Source organism: Rattus norvegicus, chromosome 7, assembly GCF_036323735.1.
Source record: "Rattus norvegicus strain BN/NHsdMcwi chromosome 7, GRCr8, whole genome shotgun sequence".
Lineage (NCBI taxonomy): Eukaryota > Metazoa > Chordata > Mammalia > Rodentia > Muridae > Rattus > Rattus norvegicus.
Window position 1 is genome coordinate 130962844 of NC_086025.1, and position 12141 is coordinate 130974984.

At 50.5% G+C, this 12141-nt stretch overlaps 1 protein-coding gene across 4 annotated transcripts; it reads left to right on the top strand.

Moving 5' to 3' along the window:
• The first annotated feature begins 4682 nt into the window (after nucleotides 1-4682).
• Nucleotides 4683-10362, top strand: Tmem106c (transmembrane protein 106C). Of its 4 annotated transcripts, none has more exons than XR_005486650.2 (8): nucleotides 4683-4840; nucleotides 5343-5533; nucleotides 6733-6796; nucleotides 7379-7538; nucleotides 7629-7769; nucleotides 8149-8198; nucleotides 8568-8657; nucleotides 9698-9737. XR_005486650.2 is itself a non-coding variant. In XM_006242326.5 (8 exons), exons 2-8 carry the CDS (start codon nucleotides 5353-5355, stop codon nucleotides 9828-9830), a joined length of 783 nt encoding a protein of 260 aa, XP_006242388.1. In that variant the 5' UTR covers nucleotides 4740-5004; nucleotides 5343-5352; the 3' UTR covers nucleotides 9831-10362. The 4 variants fall into 4 exon arrangements, 3 of the variants coding, with proteins under 3 accessions (XP_006242388.1, XP_017450377.1, NP_001008359.1); XM_006242326.5 differs by having other exon boundaries at nucleotides 4740-5004; nucleotides 8604-8657; nucleotides 9698-10362; XM_017594888.3 differs by having other exon boundaries at nucleotides 4740-4980; nucleotides 8604-8657; nucleotides 9698-10362.
• The last annotated feature ends 1779 nt before the right edge of the window (nucleotides 10363-12141 follow it).

Sequence of the window (12141 nt, forward strand, 5' to 3'; positions counted from 1 at the left end):
TAACACCCACCTGCAGCTCGGCTACTTAAGGTACACCCCTGAGCTGGGGCTGTGACAGCACACACAACTGGGGCCTCCTTCCCAGTCCTGTACTCAGCTCTACCCGTGCCACTCAAGTGGCTGAGGATCCTGGTTTGGCAGACTGACTTGGCACTTGGCTTTGGTGGGTTGAGGGGCCTGGAAAGTGTCTTCTGTTCCTTGACAGTTCTCTGTTCCTACCAGCACAGCTGAGGCCATCGGCTTCCCTGGGTCTTGTTTACTTCCCCAGGGAAAATGGACAGAACAGATGCTTCTTCCCTGGGTTCTATGACTGCAGAGTTCCTAGTGTAGAGGATTCTCTCCTTTCTCCCTCCCTTGCCCCTACCTCCTTCCCCTTCCCCCTCTCACTCCCTCCTCCTTCCTTCCTTTCTCCTCTCCCTCCTCTCTCCTCCTTCCTCTCTCTCCTCTCCCTTCCCCTCCTCCTTTCTCCCACCTCCCTCTCTCCCACCTCCTCCCTCTTCCCTCCCCTCCCTCCCTCCCTCCTTCTCTGCTTTTTCCCTTCCCTTAAAGAACTGCCCTTTGGCCTTCACTTTGGAGACACCAGAGCTGAGGGCTGCGAGATCTCAGGTGCACATGAGAAAATGACAGTACAAACAATATAAAAGGATTTTGTGCTCCTTCAGCCTACAAGGGCATCAGCACAGGGCGGGGATGGGGGTGGGAGCTAAGGCTCTGCTCTCTGATCTTTCTGTAACGGCCACCAACCAATGGGGAAGCAGTGATCCAGGTGTTTTACACTTGCTGTGTGTCATTTAGTCTTACCTAGGTTTCTCATCTATGGATAAACAGGGGCAGAATGAAGTCCCCTGAAGAGCCTTTCTAAGTTCAGGCCCTTAGTTCCCATCTTAGAAATTGGGCTGGAGAGATGGCTCAGCGGTTAAGAGCACTGATTGCTCTTTCAGAGGTCCTGAGTTCAATTCCCAACAACCACGTGGTGGCTCACAACCATCTGTAATGGGATCTGATGCTTTCTTCCGGTGTGCCTGAAGACAGCTACAATGTACCTATATATAACAAATAAATAAATAAATCTTTTTTTAAAAAAAAAAAGCTTAGAATTCTACAGCATCCCTTGTAGGTGGTGGGGGAGATTCTGTGATGAGCAGGGCTCCTCCCTGACCTCTAGGGTCTCTAGAATGAGCAGTGCTCTCAGGGCTCCACTATCCTCATCTGTGAGGCTAGGACCCATGACAGCTCTGGAGAACCTGAGGAGGATGGGAGTGCAGAGATGCTTGGGTAGCCCCACTCTGTCCTGGCCACCCTGGGAGCCCCAGTGAGCTCACGTCTACAGTAACCCCAGTGCTAGTAGCTGGGGTACTAAGACAAACCTGCAAGTTAGACCCTGGTGAGTAATGATGGCTGTCTCCTCAGGAATGTGCTAGCCAATTAAGACGCTCTCTATCTCTCTCAGGTGGCTCAGGAAGATGCTGGGAGTTCTCCCCGAGGCTGTGCTGGCCAGCCTCCAGCCTGGGTAGTTGTGAAAGTACTTACCAAGGGTCCGCTCCATGCCTGGCTTCCAGGTGCGAGCCAGCATTGACCCAGGTGTGTGGTCTAGCCGTCCAAGCCACATTTTCAAAAGCAGACAGTCAAGAGCCTCAGGGGTCTACTGGTGATGTTCCAGGCTCCCTTTCTTGGCCCACCAACCCATCCCCTCCCTCTTCCTGACCATAGGCTTTGTGCTCCCAAGCTTGAAGAAATCCCCAGTCCTTGGTATTCTAGGCTATTCTTCCTGTAAATGAGTTAGAAGTCTTAGCTAGCCCGTATAAAAGATACACAATCCAGGTATTTTATTTGAGAGCTTCAAGTCTACACTGGACAGGTTTGGGAGCTATTCTAACTCACATCCCAGCCATACGTGCCTTGTTCCTTGCTGTTTCTCCTGGCCACGTGCTCATGGTCCATGTCCTCTCATGGTGGCTTCCTCCCCTCTCCGTGTCCTTTCTTGTCTTTCTCCCATCTCTACCTGAGACCCTCAGCCAGGTAACTGAAAGTCAGCACACCTCTCTCTATCTACTGTCCAATCACAGGCTTTAGCCTTTCGGTGTAGTGGGTTGACCCAATGCAGCTTATATTCTGATGCTAATTTGGGCCCCCAAAACTGGTTGCCCAGATAGGAGAGAGTGACCCCTGCCCCCAGCTAATTGTGATTGGTCAATGAAGTTGCCAACAGCCAATAGCTGGGCAGAAGAGAGATAGGTGGGGTTTAGGTTTCTGGCTTGAGGTTGGAGAAGAGGAAAAAGAAGAATGCACCAGAGGGGGAGGTAGGAGAAGCTGCTGGGGGTCAAAATGTGGCCCCAAGAAATGCCCGATTGGAGTTAAGGGCCTCCCACATGGAACATAGTAAATTATAAGTAATAACTCTGTGTTATCGATAGGAAAGTAGGCTCTAACAGCACAGAGGGTAGGCAGCTGCCCAGCCATTGTACCCTTTAGGGCTTATTGTAAATGAAAAGGCTGTGAGTGTGTCTTTCACTTGTGAACTCAATAACCAAGGCAGGGTAGAAACCCTGGCTGGGATTTTAAATATTTTTTTTTTTTTTGGTTCTTTTTTTTCGGAGCTGGGGACCGAACCCAGGGCCTTGCGCTTCCTAGGTAAGCGCTCTACCACTGTGCTAAATCCCCAGCCCCAGGATTTTAAATATTTAATACTACGTTTTATTGACAAATTAACTTGGAGAACAAGGTTACATAGTATCACTTGGTATGCATGAGAATCTCTTAGTGGGGACAACCAGATCTCGGGGTCCAGTATTCAGTATTTGAATACCTATCTGCACCAGACCAACCCCAACGGCTTCTTCTTCAGCTCACAGTTCCAGTTGCTGCCTTCTGTTTCTCTGTCTCCTGACTCCCACCATACTGTTGTTCGTCCATGGTGTGGACGTCAGGTTTATCTTCATGGTAGCACCCAAAGGGTGTCCAGTAGAGGCTGCAACATGTGGTGACACCTTTGTGAGAGTGGACTTTTGAGCAATACACTTGATCCCTTGGTAGAGAACAAGGCCATTCTACAGGTGAGTTACTTACCAGAAGCATCTCAAGCAGAAAAGCCTTACCAGAACAGGGCTCTGACGAGTCCAGCAGAGCATACACGTGGGCCTATACCGTGGGGCTAAGGCAGTCAGTACAAACTAAGACCGTGTCTTTCATTAGACATGGTGGCGTGCCTTTAATCCATTTGGGAAGCAGAGGCCAGCCTGGTCTACAGAGTGAGTTCCAGGGCTATCTACACAGAAAAACCCTGTTTCAAAACACACACACACACACACACACACACACACACACACAAAACCAAACTTAACCAGATAAACAAAAATCTCCAAAACCAAGACCAGTAAGGGGCCAAGTCTTTCCTCTTTGTTTGTGCAGGGCTTGTATTTCTTAGGATCAAATCCCACTGTAAGGACGTGAAACCTAGGAAGATGGGAATTCTATCAGGGACCAGATTTCTTTGATCCTTTTGTCCAGTGTTCCTCATGTCCTCTCTGTCACAACGCGGCTACTTTAATCTCTGACACCAAGCTCACAGTCCAGACAGGAAGAGCCGGAGGGTCAGTTGAATTCCCAGCACCCACATGGTGGCTCACAACCGTCTGTAATGGGATCTGGTGCCCTCTTCTGGTTTGTCTGAAGACAGCAATAGTGTACTCACATAAAATAAACAAATAAATCTAAAAAGGGTTAGACAGAAGTATGAAAATGTCAAAGAAAGAGTTGTGTAAAAACATTTCAGGAATTAGTTGAGGGACAAAGTGGAAGCGGGGTGGTTGCTCTGGGATCCATCTAAAGGCTCCGTGAGCTAACAGTGGCCAGCAGTTAAATACGGGTCTAAACTCTCAGATCAGCCACATTTCCTACAGTTACACAGGGAACAGGGAGGTAGGTGACAGAGGGCCAACCTCTCCCCGTTCACATGGGTCCCTCTTTCACCCAGCTTTAGAATATCAAAATAAGTCTTCTCTGACACCCTCTTCTGGTGTGTCTGAAGACAGCTACAGTGTTCTCATATAAATAAAATAAATACTTAAAAAGATAAGTCTTCTCTTGCAGCTCTTTCTATGTTTCGGTTTAAAACGGGGTCTCACTTTACTGGCTGGCCTCAAACTCAAGTTCTAGGCAACCTTGAATTTGTGGCGATCCTGTATCATCACACGGGGCTCTGGAGGGCTTTAGCCCTCTTTACTGGCTTCATTTCAATTCTGCGGCACCCTAGCTTTGGGAGGAGCTCTCAAACCCATTATGCCCGTCACACTTTTTTTGTGGATAGTGGTCCTGAAATAGGATCATTTTGCAAAATTGAGCTTTGGGCTTCATGCCTTTTGACTAGCCAGCAGAACTCTGGTGGAAGTTGCCCCGAATCAGGCCCCTTGTCACTGTGGTTCCCCATAAACTCTTAGGCATTCAGCTCCTCTGTCGGGACCTAGGGCACGCTCTGGGTTTGGGATTTCTTTACACTCCGAGTCCCTGTGCGGAGAGAATGGCTTTGGGCGTCCTCCTCCTGCACAGAAGCGCTCTGATCCGGAAGAGCTCTAGACCTGGGGTACAGAGGAGCGTCGTTGTGTCTCCGAGCACCTCCCGCAGTTCTCTGTCGCTCTCTACCGGTGCTAAGTACAATGCAGCTGCGCGGCGGGAAGGACGCGCTGGAGCTCAGAGCGCAGGCGCAGGCGCTCGCCCGGGCCCTCCGGCGGGCTTGCCATTCTGCGCCTGCGCACGGGCGGAGGCGCGTCGGAGACTCGCTGGAGCGGGCAGGTGGAGGGAGGAGTGGTCCCGGGAGTAACAGCCAGGAGTTGGTGCGCCACAGGTCCGGGGCGCCCGCGTTCCCCGGGCCTCGGAGGCCTGAACGCGTTCGGAACATGGCTTTTTGCTGGGGCGTGACCTGAGCCCGCCTACTGGGCTGGGAGAGGAGGAGAATGGGGATCGCTGAGGCCTTTAATTAATTTGGTGCCTGTTGTTTGTTTGCTCGAGGTGCAGCCTGATTGCCCTTTGCGTTTGCAAACAGTGGGGAAGAAGCAGCGGGGTGGGTTGGAGAGGCACGAGGGGAGATGGCGTCTCCCTGGCAGAGAGCCTAATCCAGCGAGGGCTGTCCCATTCCCGGAGGATGGGGGTGGGGGGGCGGGAAGGACACAGGACACTGCTGCAAAATAAGGGCCGCAGTAGGACCTGCCGGTGTTGCGCATAGGCTTAGAACACCAGTTTCTCACTCAGTATTTTACACTTCTTGTAGAAGTGATTTTTTTCCCCTAGAGCGGCCCCATATGAACACTAACACGCGCTCACCAGCTCCATTCCCATCCCCCATGTAGGAGATGATACATGGGGTCTCAGCACTCCTCTGCCCTCACATTTTGTCAACGAAAGAAGGATGACAATCCGGAGGACTTGCTGGCTGAAAGAGATCAGGAGGAAGCCATCGCTCAGTTTCCCTATGTGGAGTTCACTGGGAGAAATAGCATCACCTGTCACACCTGCCAGGGAGCAGGCTACATCCCAGAAGGTGAGACCAGCGGCCATCAGGGAAAGCGCTCTGGTATCTGCTCCAGCCAGCAGCCCTCCATAGTCATGGCCCTGAATTGTAGCCAGCATGGCTCGCCAGATAAATGGGCAGATTGCAGGCTTTGTTTTTTGATCTTACACTTGGAACCCTTTCTCTTCTTCATTTCTACTCCTTTATTAATGCCTTAGGCTTCTCTTCCAGTTGTTCTGATAAAATACTCTGACAGAAACAATTTAGGGGATGAGTTTTGTTCTGATTCACAGCTCCAGGTCACAGCCCATCACTGAGGAGGTCATGACAACAGGAATTTAAAATTGCATATATCACATTATAGTCGTAGGAAACTTTGAGCAAGAAGTGCTTGCACCCAGTTCCCCTTTTCATTCAGAGAGACAGCCAATGAAGTGGGCACCACCCACATTTAGGGAGGGTCTTCCCACTTCAAAAAACCCAGTTAAGAAAATCATTCAGAAGGCTACCAACTGGCCAACCTAATCTCTGTAGCTCATTGAGTCTCCTTCCCGGGTCATTCTAGGCTCCCAGCACTAACCATCAGTATTGTCCCAGCCTTTCTTTGGTTTGGAATATTTTTTTCTCCACTGCGAGATTTGTTGACAAGGATGTTCCTCTACTGCCCTTGCTCATAAGGACTGCTCCAGCACTGTGGAGGAGCTATTCTGGAAGCTTCTTTACCAAAAAGGCACCAGTGAGCAGTAGTCAGAGCTCAGCAGAATACCAGGGGGGTGGGGACTGGATTATCTGTAGTAACAGCTGCTACTAAATTGACCCTAGAGGTTGGGGCAGTCACAAAGTTTAGAGCTATTAAGAACCTTGGAAACCATGCACTCACTGCAAAGCTACAAAGGAAGAGAGACAATGGCTTTGAGATGTCTGTGACTTTGCCAAAGACAGCGAAGAGCTCCCCCAGCCTCAGTGCCACTGCCCCACAGCGCTAGTAGAAGTTTTGTAGTCTGTGGCATTCTCAGTAGGTTTATCTGTCTCTCTCCCCCCACCCCCCTGCCTCCGGCTTTTCTTTTCCTATTTCTACATTTACCGGGTTCTTCTTCATTCAACCAAAAAATGTACATTTTAGTGTCTAATCCCAGAAGAGTCTTTGCTGTGGCAGTTGGCAGGGAAATGTGACGAGAGGGGCTGCCCATATGTGGGATTTACAGAGTGAGTCTTTGCTGCTTTTCTAGAGCAAGTCAATAAGTTGGTGGCTTTGATCCCCCACAGTGACCAGAGGTTGCGTCCTCAGAGAACGTGAGTTGGCCAGCTCTCATCTGCTAACATCTGTTTCTGTTCCCAACTCCTCTCTGTGAAAGAATACCAATTAATTATTTGAGAAATGATGTCTGTTCTTGTATCTGTCCCATTTCCTTATTTCCTTTATCTACTTAATATATGATTGTTACCTTACTCGTTTGCTTGTTTATTTATTCAGTGGTGATACTGAGACTTGAACCCAGGCTCTCTTGCTTACTAGACAAGCACTCTTCCGCTGAACTGTAGCCTAGCCCTTCTCCATTTCCCCTAGAACTTTTGCTTAAGTGAAATATCCCGATCTGTGTTACAGTCTGGGCAAAGACTTAGAAATGTCTTAAGGGTCAAATAGAAGAGGGATCGGAGAAACAGGCCAGCCTGGGAGATGAGCAGGTGTTTGGAGGGCGAATGGTATTCAGATGGGTTGAAGAGCCTTTTCTTACCCCATTGCTCCGTACCCAGCCTGTGGTTCCCGATTCTGTGGGCTTCCTTTTCCTTTCACTGCCTCAGATTTGTGTTAATCGGGACCATTTAGGCTCTGGTATCTGACCGCCCACTGTGGCCCTATGCTGTCGTTTGCAGGAAGCAGTACGTCCTCCTGTCAGTCCTGCTGTGTCTCCTGGCATCTGGCCTGGTGTTCTTCTTTCTGTTTCCGCACTCAGTCCTCGTGGACGATAATGGCATCAGAGTGTCGAACGTCACTTTTAATAAACAGGACTCCCTTGTGGTCCTCGATGTGACGGTAAGATGTAGGGCCTCGCTTCCAGGCTTGTGCTCTTGCCGGCCTCGGACCAGGACACTTAACTCACACTTCCTCCCTTTCCTTCCCCAGGCCACCCTGAAAATCAGGAACTCCAACTTTTATCCTGTGGCCGTGACCAACCTGTTCAGCCAGGTTCAGTATATGAAGGCCGTGGTTGGCTCATACACGGCTGCGAACGTCTCGCTCATTCCGCCTCGGAGTGAGCACCTGGTAGGTGGTCGCTGACGGGGCTCTGCCCGCATGCTAAGGAGGAGAGTAGGTGCTGTGGGAATGCTGTAGTTCCTTTCCATTCCTCTCTTCCGCCCGCCCCGTGAAGACCTGGTGGACTCAGTAATGACGGACAGTTGGGAGGGAATAGACACAGCTAGCATTTAAGTCCTTGGACAGTGAAAGAATTGCTAAGAGAAAGAGAGTCATCAAATCAAGAGGAGGAGCCTCAAGCTGGAGGCCTCTGGGGGAAGGGGCCCCGAGGTATTCCAGGCTCCTAGGCTGCTTACGGGAGATGCTTTGTATGTGATGAACGAACGATCCAACGTCTGTGGACAAACCTGCTTACCGCAGGCTGATGTGGGTCTTACTTTATTTTCAGGTGAATTTTACGGTGAAGGCTGAGGTGGGAGGACCGTCTTCCTATGTGTAGTAAGGACAGAGTTCGCTACATTGTACTGCCTGTGGACCCTCTAGCTTTCTGCAGGGGTTTTGGGGAGGAGATGTCACTGTGATGTGACTGCAGTTCTGGGCTTTCTGAAGAGAGCATTAACCACTAGAAACGTTAGAGCCCCAGCGTGTAAATAGACAGTGGCTTTAACAAACAGGGGGCGTGGTGTCGCGGGTGGAGAACGGCACTTCGAGGGGCTCAGAACCTGTGTCCTTGGCAAGTATTGCAGTTTGAAGGGTAGGCGTGGGAAAGAGAAGGTTCCCCCACGCAGTCCGACAGCGTACCTCCACACTGCCCTCTGCGTCTCCTGGGAGATGGCACTGTTCTTGCGCTGCTCCGTTTTCAAGCAGGTGACCGTGTCCCGTGTCTCTGATTGCCACCCACAGCTTCTACTGCACACTTCCTGCCATCCTGGTACACAACATTGTGATCTTCATGAGGTAGGTCCCCTGTCCTCCCTCCTGCGGCCTCTCGCCCTGAGCCTGGGCCACTTGAGAGCTTCCCACACCCTCTGGGGGCTAACAGGAGACCCTCACCCGCCTTGTAGCTCAGCCTCAGGAGGTGGTGGTCTCTCAGGGTAGAGTCCAGAACCCCTGCATAGGCTGCCAGATCCCCAGTGAAGATTTAAACAAGCTGTGTGGGAGGGGGGCTGGAGAGACGGTCAGGAGCCCTAGCTGCTTTTCCAGAGGACCCACGCTAGATTCCTAGCAGGTGGCCCCTCACAATTGTCCGTAACTCCAGTTTCAGGGGAGTGATGTGTTCTTCTGGGTACCACGCTTGCACATTGTGTACAGACACACACGCAGGGAGAAACACTTGTGCGTGAAATGGGTTCTAGTTTAACTAAAGGGGCAATCCTGTCAGAGCCCTCGAGAGTAAAGAGCAGCCCAGCTTTCTCAAGGCATACGTAGTCTCTGGCGACAGAGCCTCTAGTCTGGGACCATGGCTGTTCGGAGTAAGGACGACAGGCTCTAGTGCAGATGTCAGACATCGGAGGATCGGAGTGAGGTTTCTCAGCTTTTTTTTTTTTTTTTTTTTTTTTCTTATTCTTTTTTTCGGAGCTGGGGACCGAACCCAGGGCCTTGCGCTTCCTAGGCAAGCACTCTACCACTGAGCTAAATCCCCAACCCCAGGTTTCTCAGCTTTGTCGGTGACTGTGGGTGCTTAGGAAGGGCATCCTTGTCTCTGCTCGCTTCCGGGAGCACTCACCTCAGTTGTGATGACCCAGAGGTGCCCAGAGGCTGCCAGAAGCTCCTCTATGGGGTAATATCATCCCTGGTTTAAAAAAAAAATCTATCCAGAAGGTCGCTTCATGACACAGAATTTGGCGATAACCAGAAAGGTCCTCTGGCCTCTTGGCTATGTAACCACGAAGACAGAAGCCTGGGCCCCAGGTGGGCAGTATCCCCTGGGCTTGTGAGGACTTAGCTGGGCAGTGTTTCCTGTTTCTTTACTCTCTTCATGGTTTTCCTCTTGCTAGGACTTCTGTGCAGATTTCATACATTGGCCACACATCCCAGAGCACCCTGGAGGCGCAGCACAACGTGGATTGTGGGGAGAATTCCACAGCCGTTCAGAGCCTGCTCTTAGTTCCCTGGGGGCCACACCTATAGAAGGAAGCCTAACATCTGTCCCTGTGGCTGGCCCAGCGCATCTTCCCGTGCACCTGGTGTTTTTCTCTTGGAACCAACAAAACCACTGCCCAGTGCCTCGTCTGTGCCTAGTGTATAGTTAGTGCTCAACCTCAGGCTGAAGAACCGGATTCCTATATTCTGGCTGCTCTTGAGTCATTATAAGTTGAGATGAACCAGGGTTCTAGGTTTTTAGACCCGAGTAACACGAAGGTAGGATGCTCGTGCAGCTGCAAACTCGGTGTGAGAAGCACCAGCAGGGCAGGGTGTCCAGGACACCCGTGAAGAGCCCTGCTCAGTGGCTGCCTTTGCATCTGCTGCCTAATACCCACCCCCACCTCCCACCCCCTTCTCCTCCCAGGTTTTCAGAAAGGTTTTGGCATTTCTTTTCCTTCCCATACAGAGTGACTAGTTTTCCCCCAAGGGTCTACTGAAGGGCTTGACGGACCTTTGATCCACTGGCTGGATATTGGATTGGGAATTTGATAGAGGAATAAACCCTGCTTTTGGTTGATCCGCACTGCCTCGGACTGCCTGTCTGCCTTCGTAGGTGCCTGCGAGAGAAACTTAGAAGAGCAGCTTCCTAAGGGGAACACCGAGGGTGTGTTGAGGGAAGAAGAGAGAGGGTACCCCAACTGTGTCTTCCTTGCCGCTCCCCCTCCCCCCCAGGAGCTCCTTCCGAGCAGCCTCAGTCCCATATGCCGGCAGCAGGTCTCAGTTCCGATCAGAGCGCACAGTGCCCCCTGGAGGCTGGAAAGGGCAGGCAGCGATGCCTGAGGAAGGAAACTGATGGGGGGGGGGGGGGGGGAGCAGCAACCTCTTCTAGACTCCTCAGGCATAATAGGAAGACCTGATTGGAGGTTTCTTCAGGCGCAATGCACTCTAACCCAGCCGGAAGTGGTCGGGTCCTTCGCTCTGCTGAAGTGGCCTTCAGACTACCAATGCACACCCGCTAAGCAGCAGATAACAACAGTGCAGCTTAATCTTAGGTCTTCCACCCCTTCCGCCTGTTCTTGGCTTCATTTCCAGTATTTGCCTAATGATTCCCCACTTTGAATCCTCAAACTAAGATTCATAACTAGTCGGCTGATAACAACCACGATGTAGTTAAGCAGGACTTAGCATTATAACTATGCTAATTGAGTTGCTGGTGGGTCCGAATTCCAGTGACAAGAACAGGTACAGATCAAGCACACCAGTTTAAAAATGACATCCTTGGGCTGGAGAGATGGCTCAGTGGTTAAGAGCACTGACTCCTCTTCCAGAGGTCCTGAGTTCAATTCCCAGCACCCACATGGTGGCTCACAACCATCTGTAATGGGTTTCAATGCCCACTTCTGGTGTGTCAGCACAGTGTACTCAGATAAGCAAAATAATAAATAATTCTTAAAAAAAGAAAATAAAGAAAAAATAAAAATGACATCCTTAGAACATATCCACCTATGAGACAATGTTGACACTGAATTTTTCAGTTTTCCCATTTCCCTTTCTAGATTCTGTCTGTCCATCTGTCTGTGTCTGTACATGTGCACAGAGGCCATGGGATGTCAGGTGTCTTCCTCAGTTGCTTGCCACCTTTCTTTCTGAGATGGTTTCTCACTGAACCTGGAAGTCACCAGTTGTCTACAGCCTGAGCAGAAAGCCCTGGGGCCCACCTGTCTCCACCTCCCAGTGCCCGGTTATAGACGGACACCAACATGCCGAGTCTTCACACGGTGACAGGGACCTGGACTCATGCTCTCGTGCTTCTGTGACAGGCACTTTGCCAACGGAGCCATTTCCCCAGCCCTGGTTTTTCTCATTTACACAAACATCGCCTGTCGTCTCTCTTGACCTCACACTGCTGATGCAGCACCTGACAGAGACCCACAACACACAGAACTCTCCGTTGATAAGTCTACACCATCCCCAAAGCATCGAGGGCCACTGTGTGCACCGATTGCACCGTATGTGCGGATTGCAATTCCTGACGGGTATTATCTTTTCATGGGTAGGGATTTCTATCACAAGCCATTTATGCTTGTCAGGCCCCATATAGGCCACAGTTTATCTATCTCCAGGGGTTATTCTGCCTTCCTGGTTACCCTACCCCCCTAGGACCTTTGAGATCTCTGTCAAGTATCCTGAGGATTCTAGCCCAAAGTTTACAAGAAATCATTAAAAGAATCTGCCTGCTTGTTCTGCATAAATCCACAAGCCACAGACTGTTTCCTCTGAGCAGAATAATCTTTTTCTTTATAAATAAGATACCATGTTCCCCCAGTTATTCAGGGGGGACACTCTTTTTTTTTCT

Bases quoted from the DNA above. Each gene is read 5' to 3' on its own strand.
- Tmem106c (XM_006242326.5), top strand. From the start codon at position 5,353: ATGGGGTCTCAGCACTCCTCTGCCCTCACATTTTGTCAACGAAAGAAG. The intron at 6,797-7,378 runs GTGAGTTGGCCA...TGTCGTTTGCAG, and splicing joins AGGTTGCGTCCTCAGAGAAC to GAAGCAGTACGTCCTCCTGT. The intron at 7,539-7,628 runs GTAAGATGTAGG...TTCCTTCCCCAG, and splicing joins TTGTGGTCCTCGATGTGACG to GCCACCCTGAAAATCAGGAA.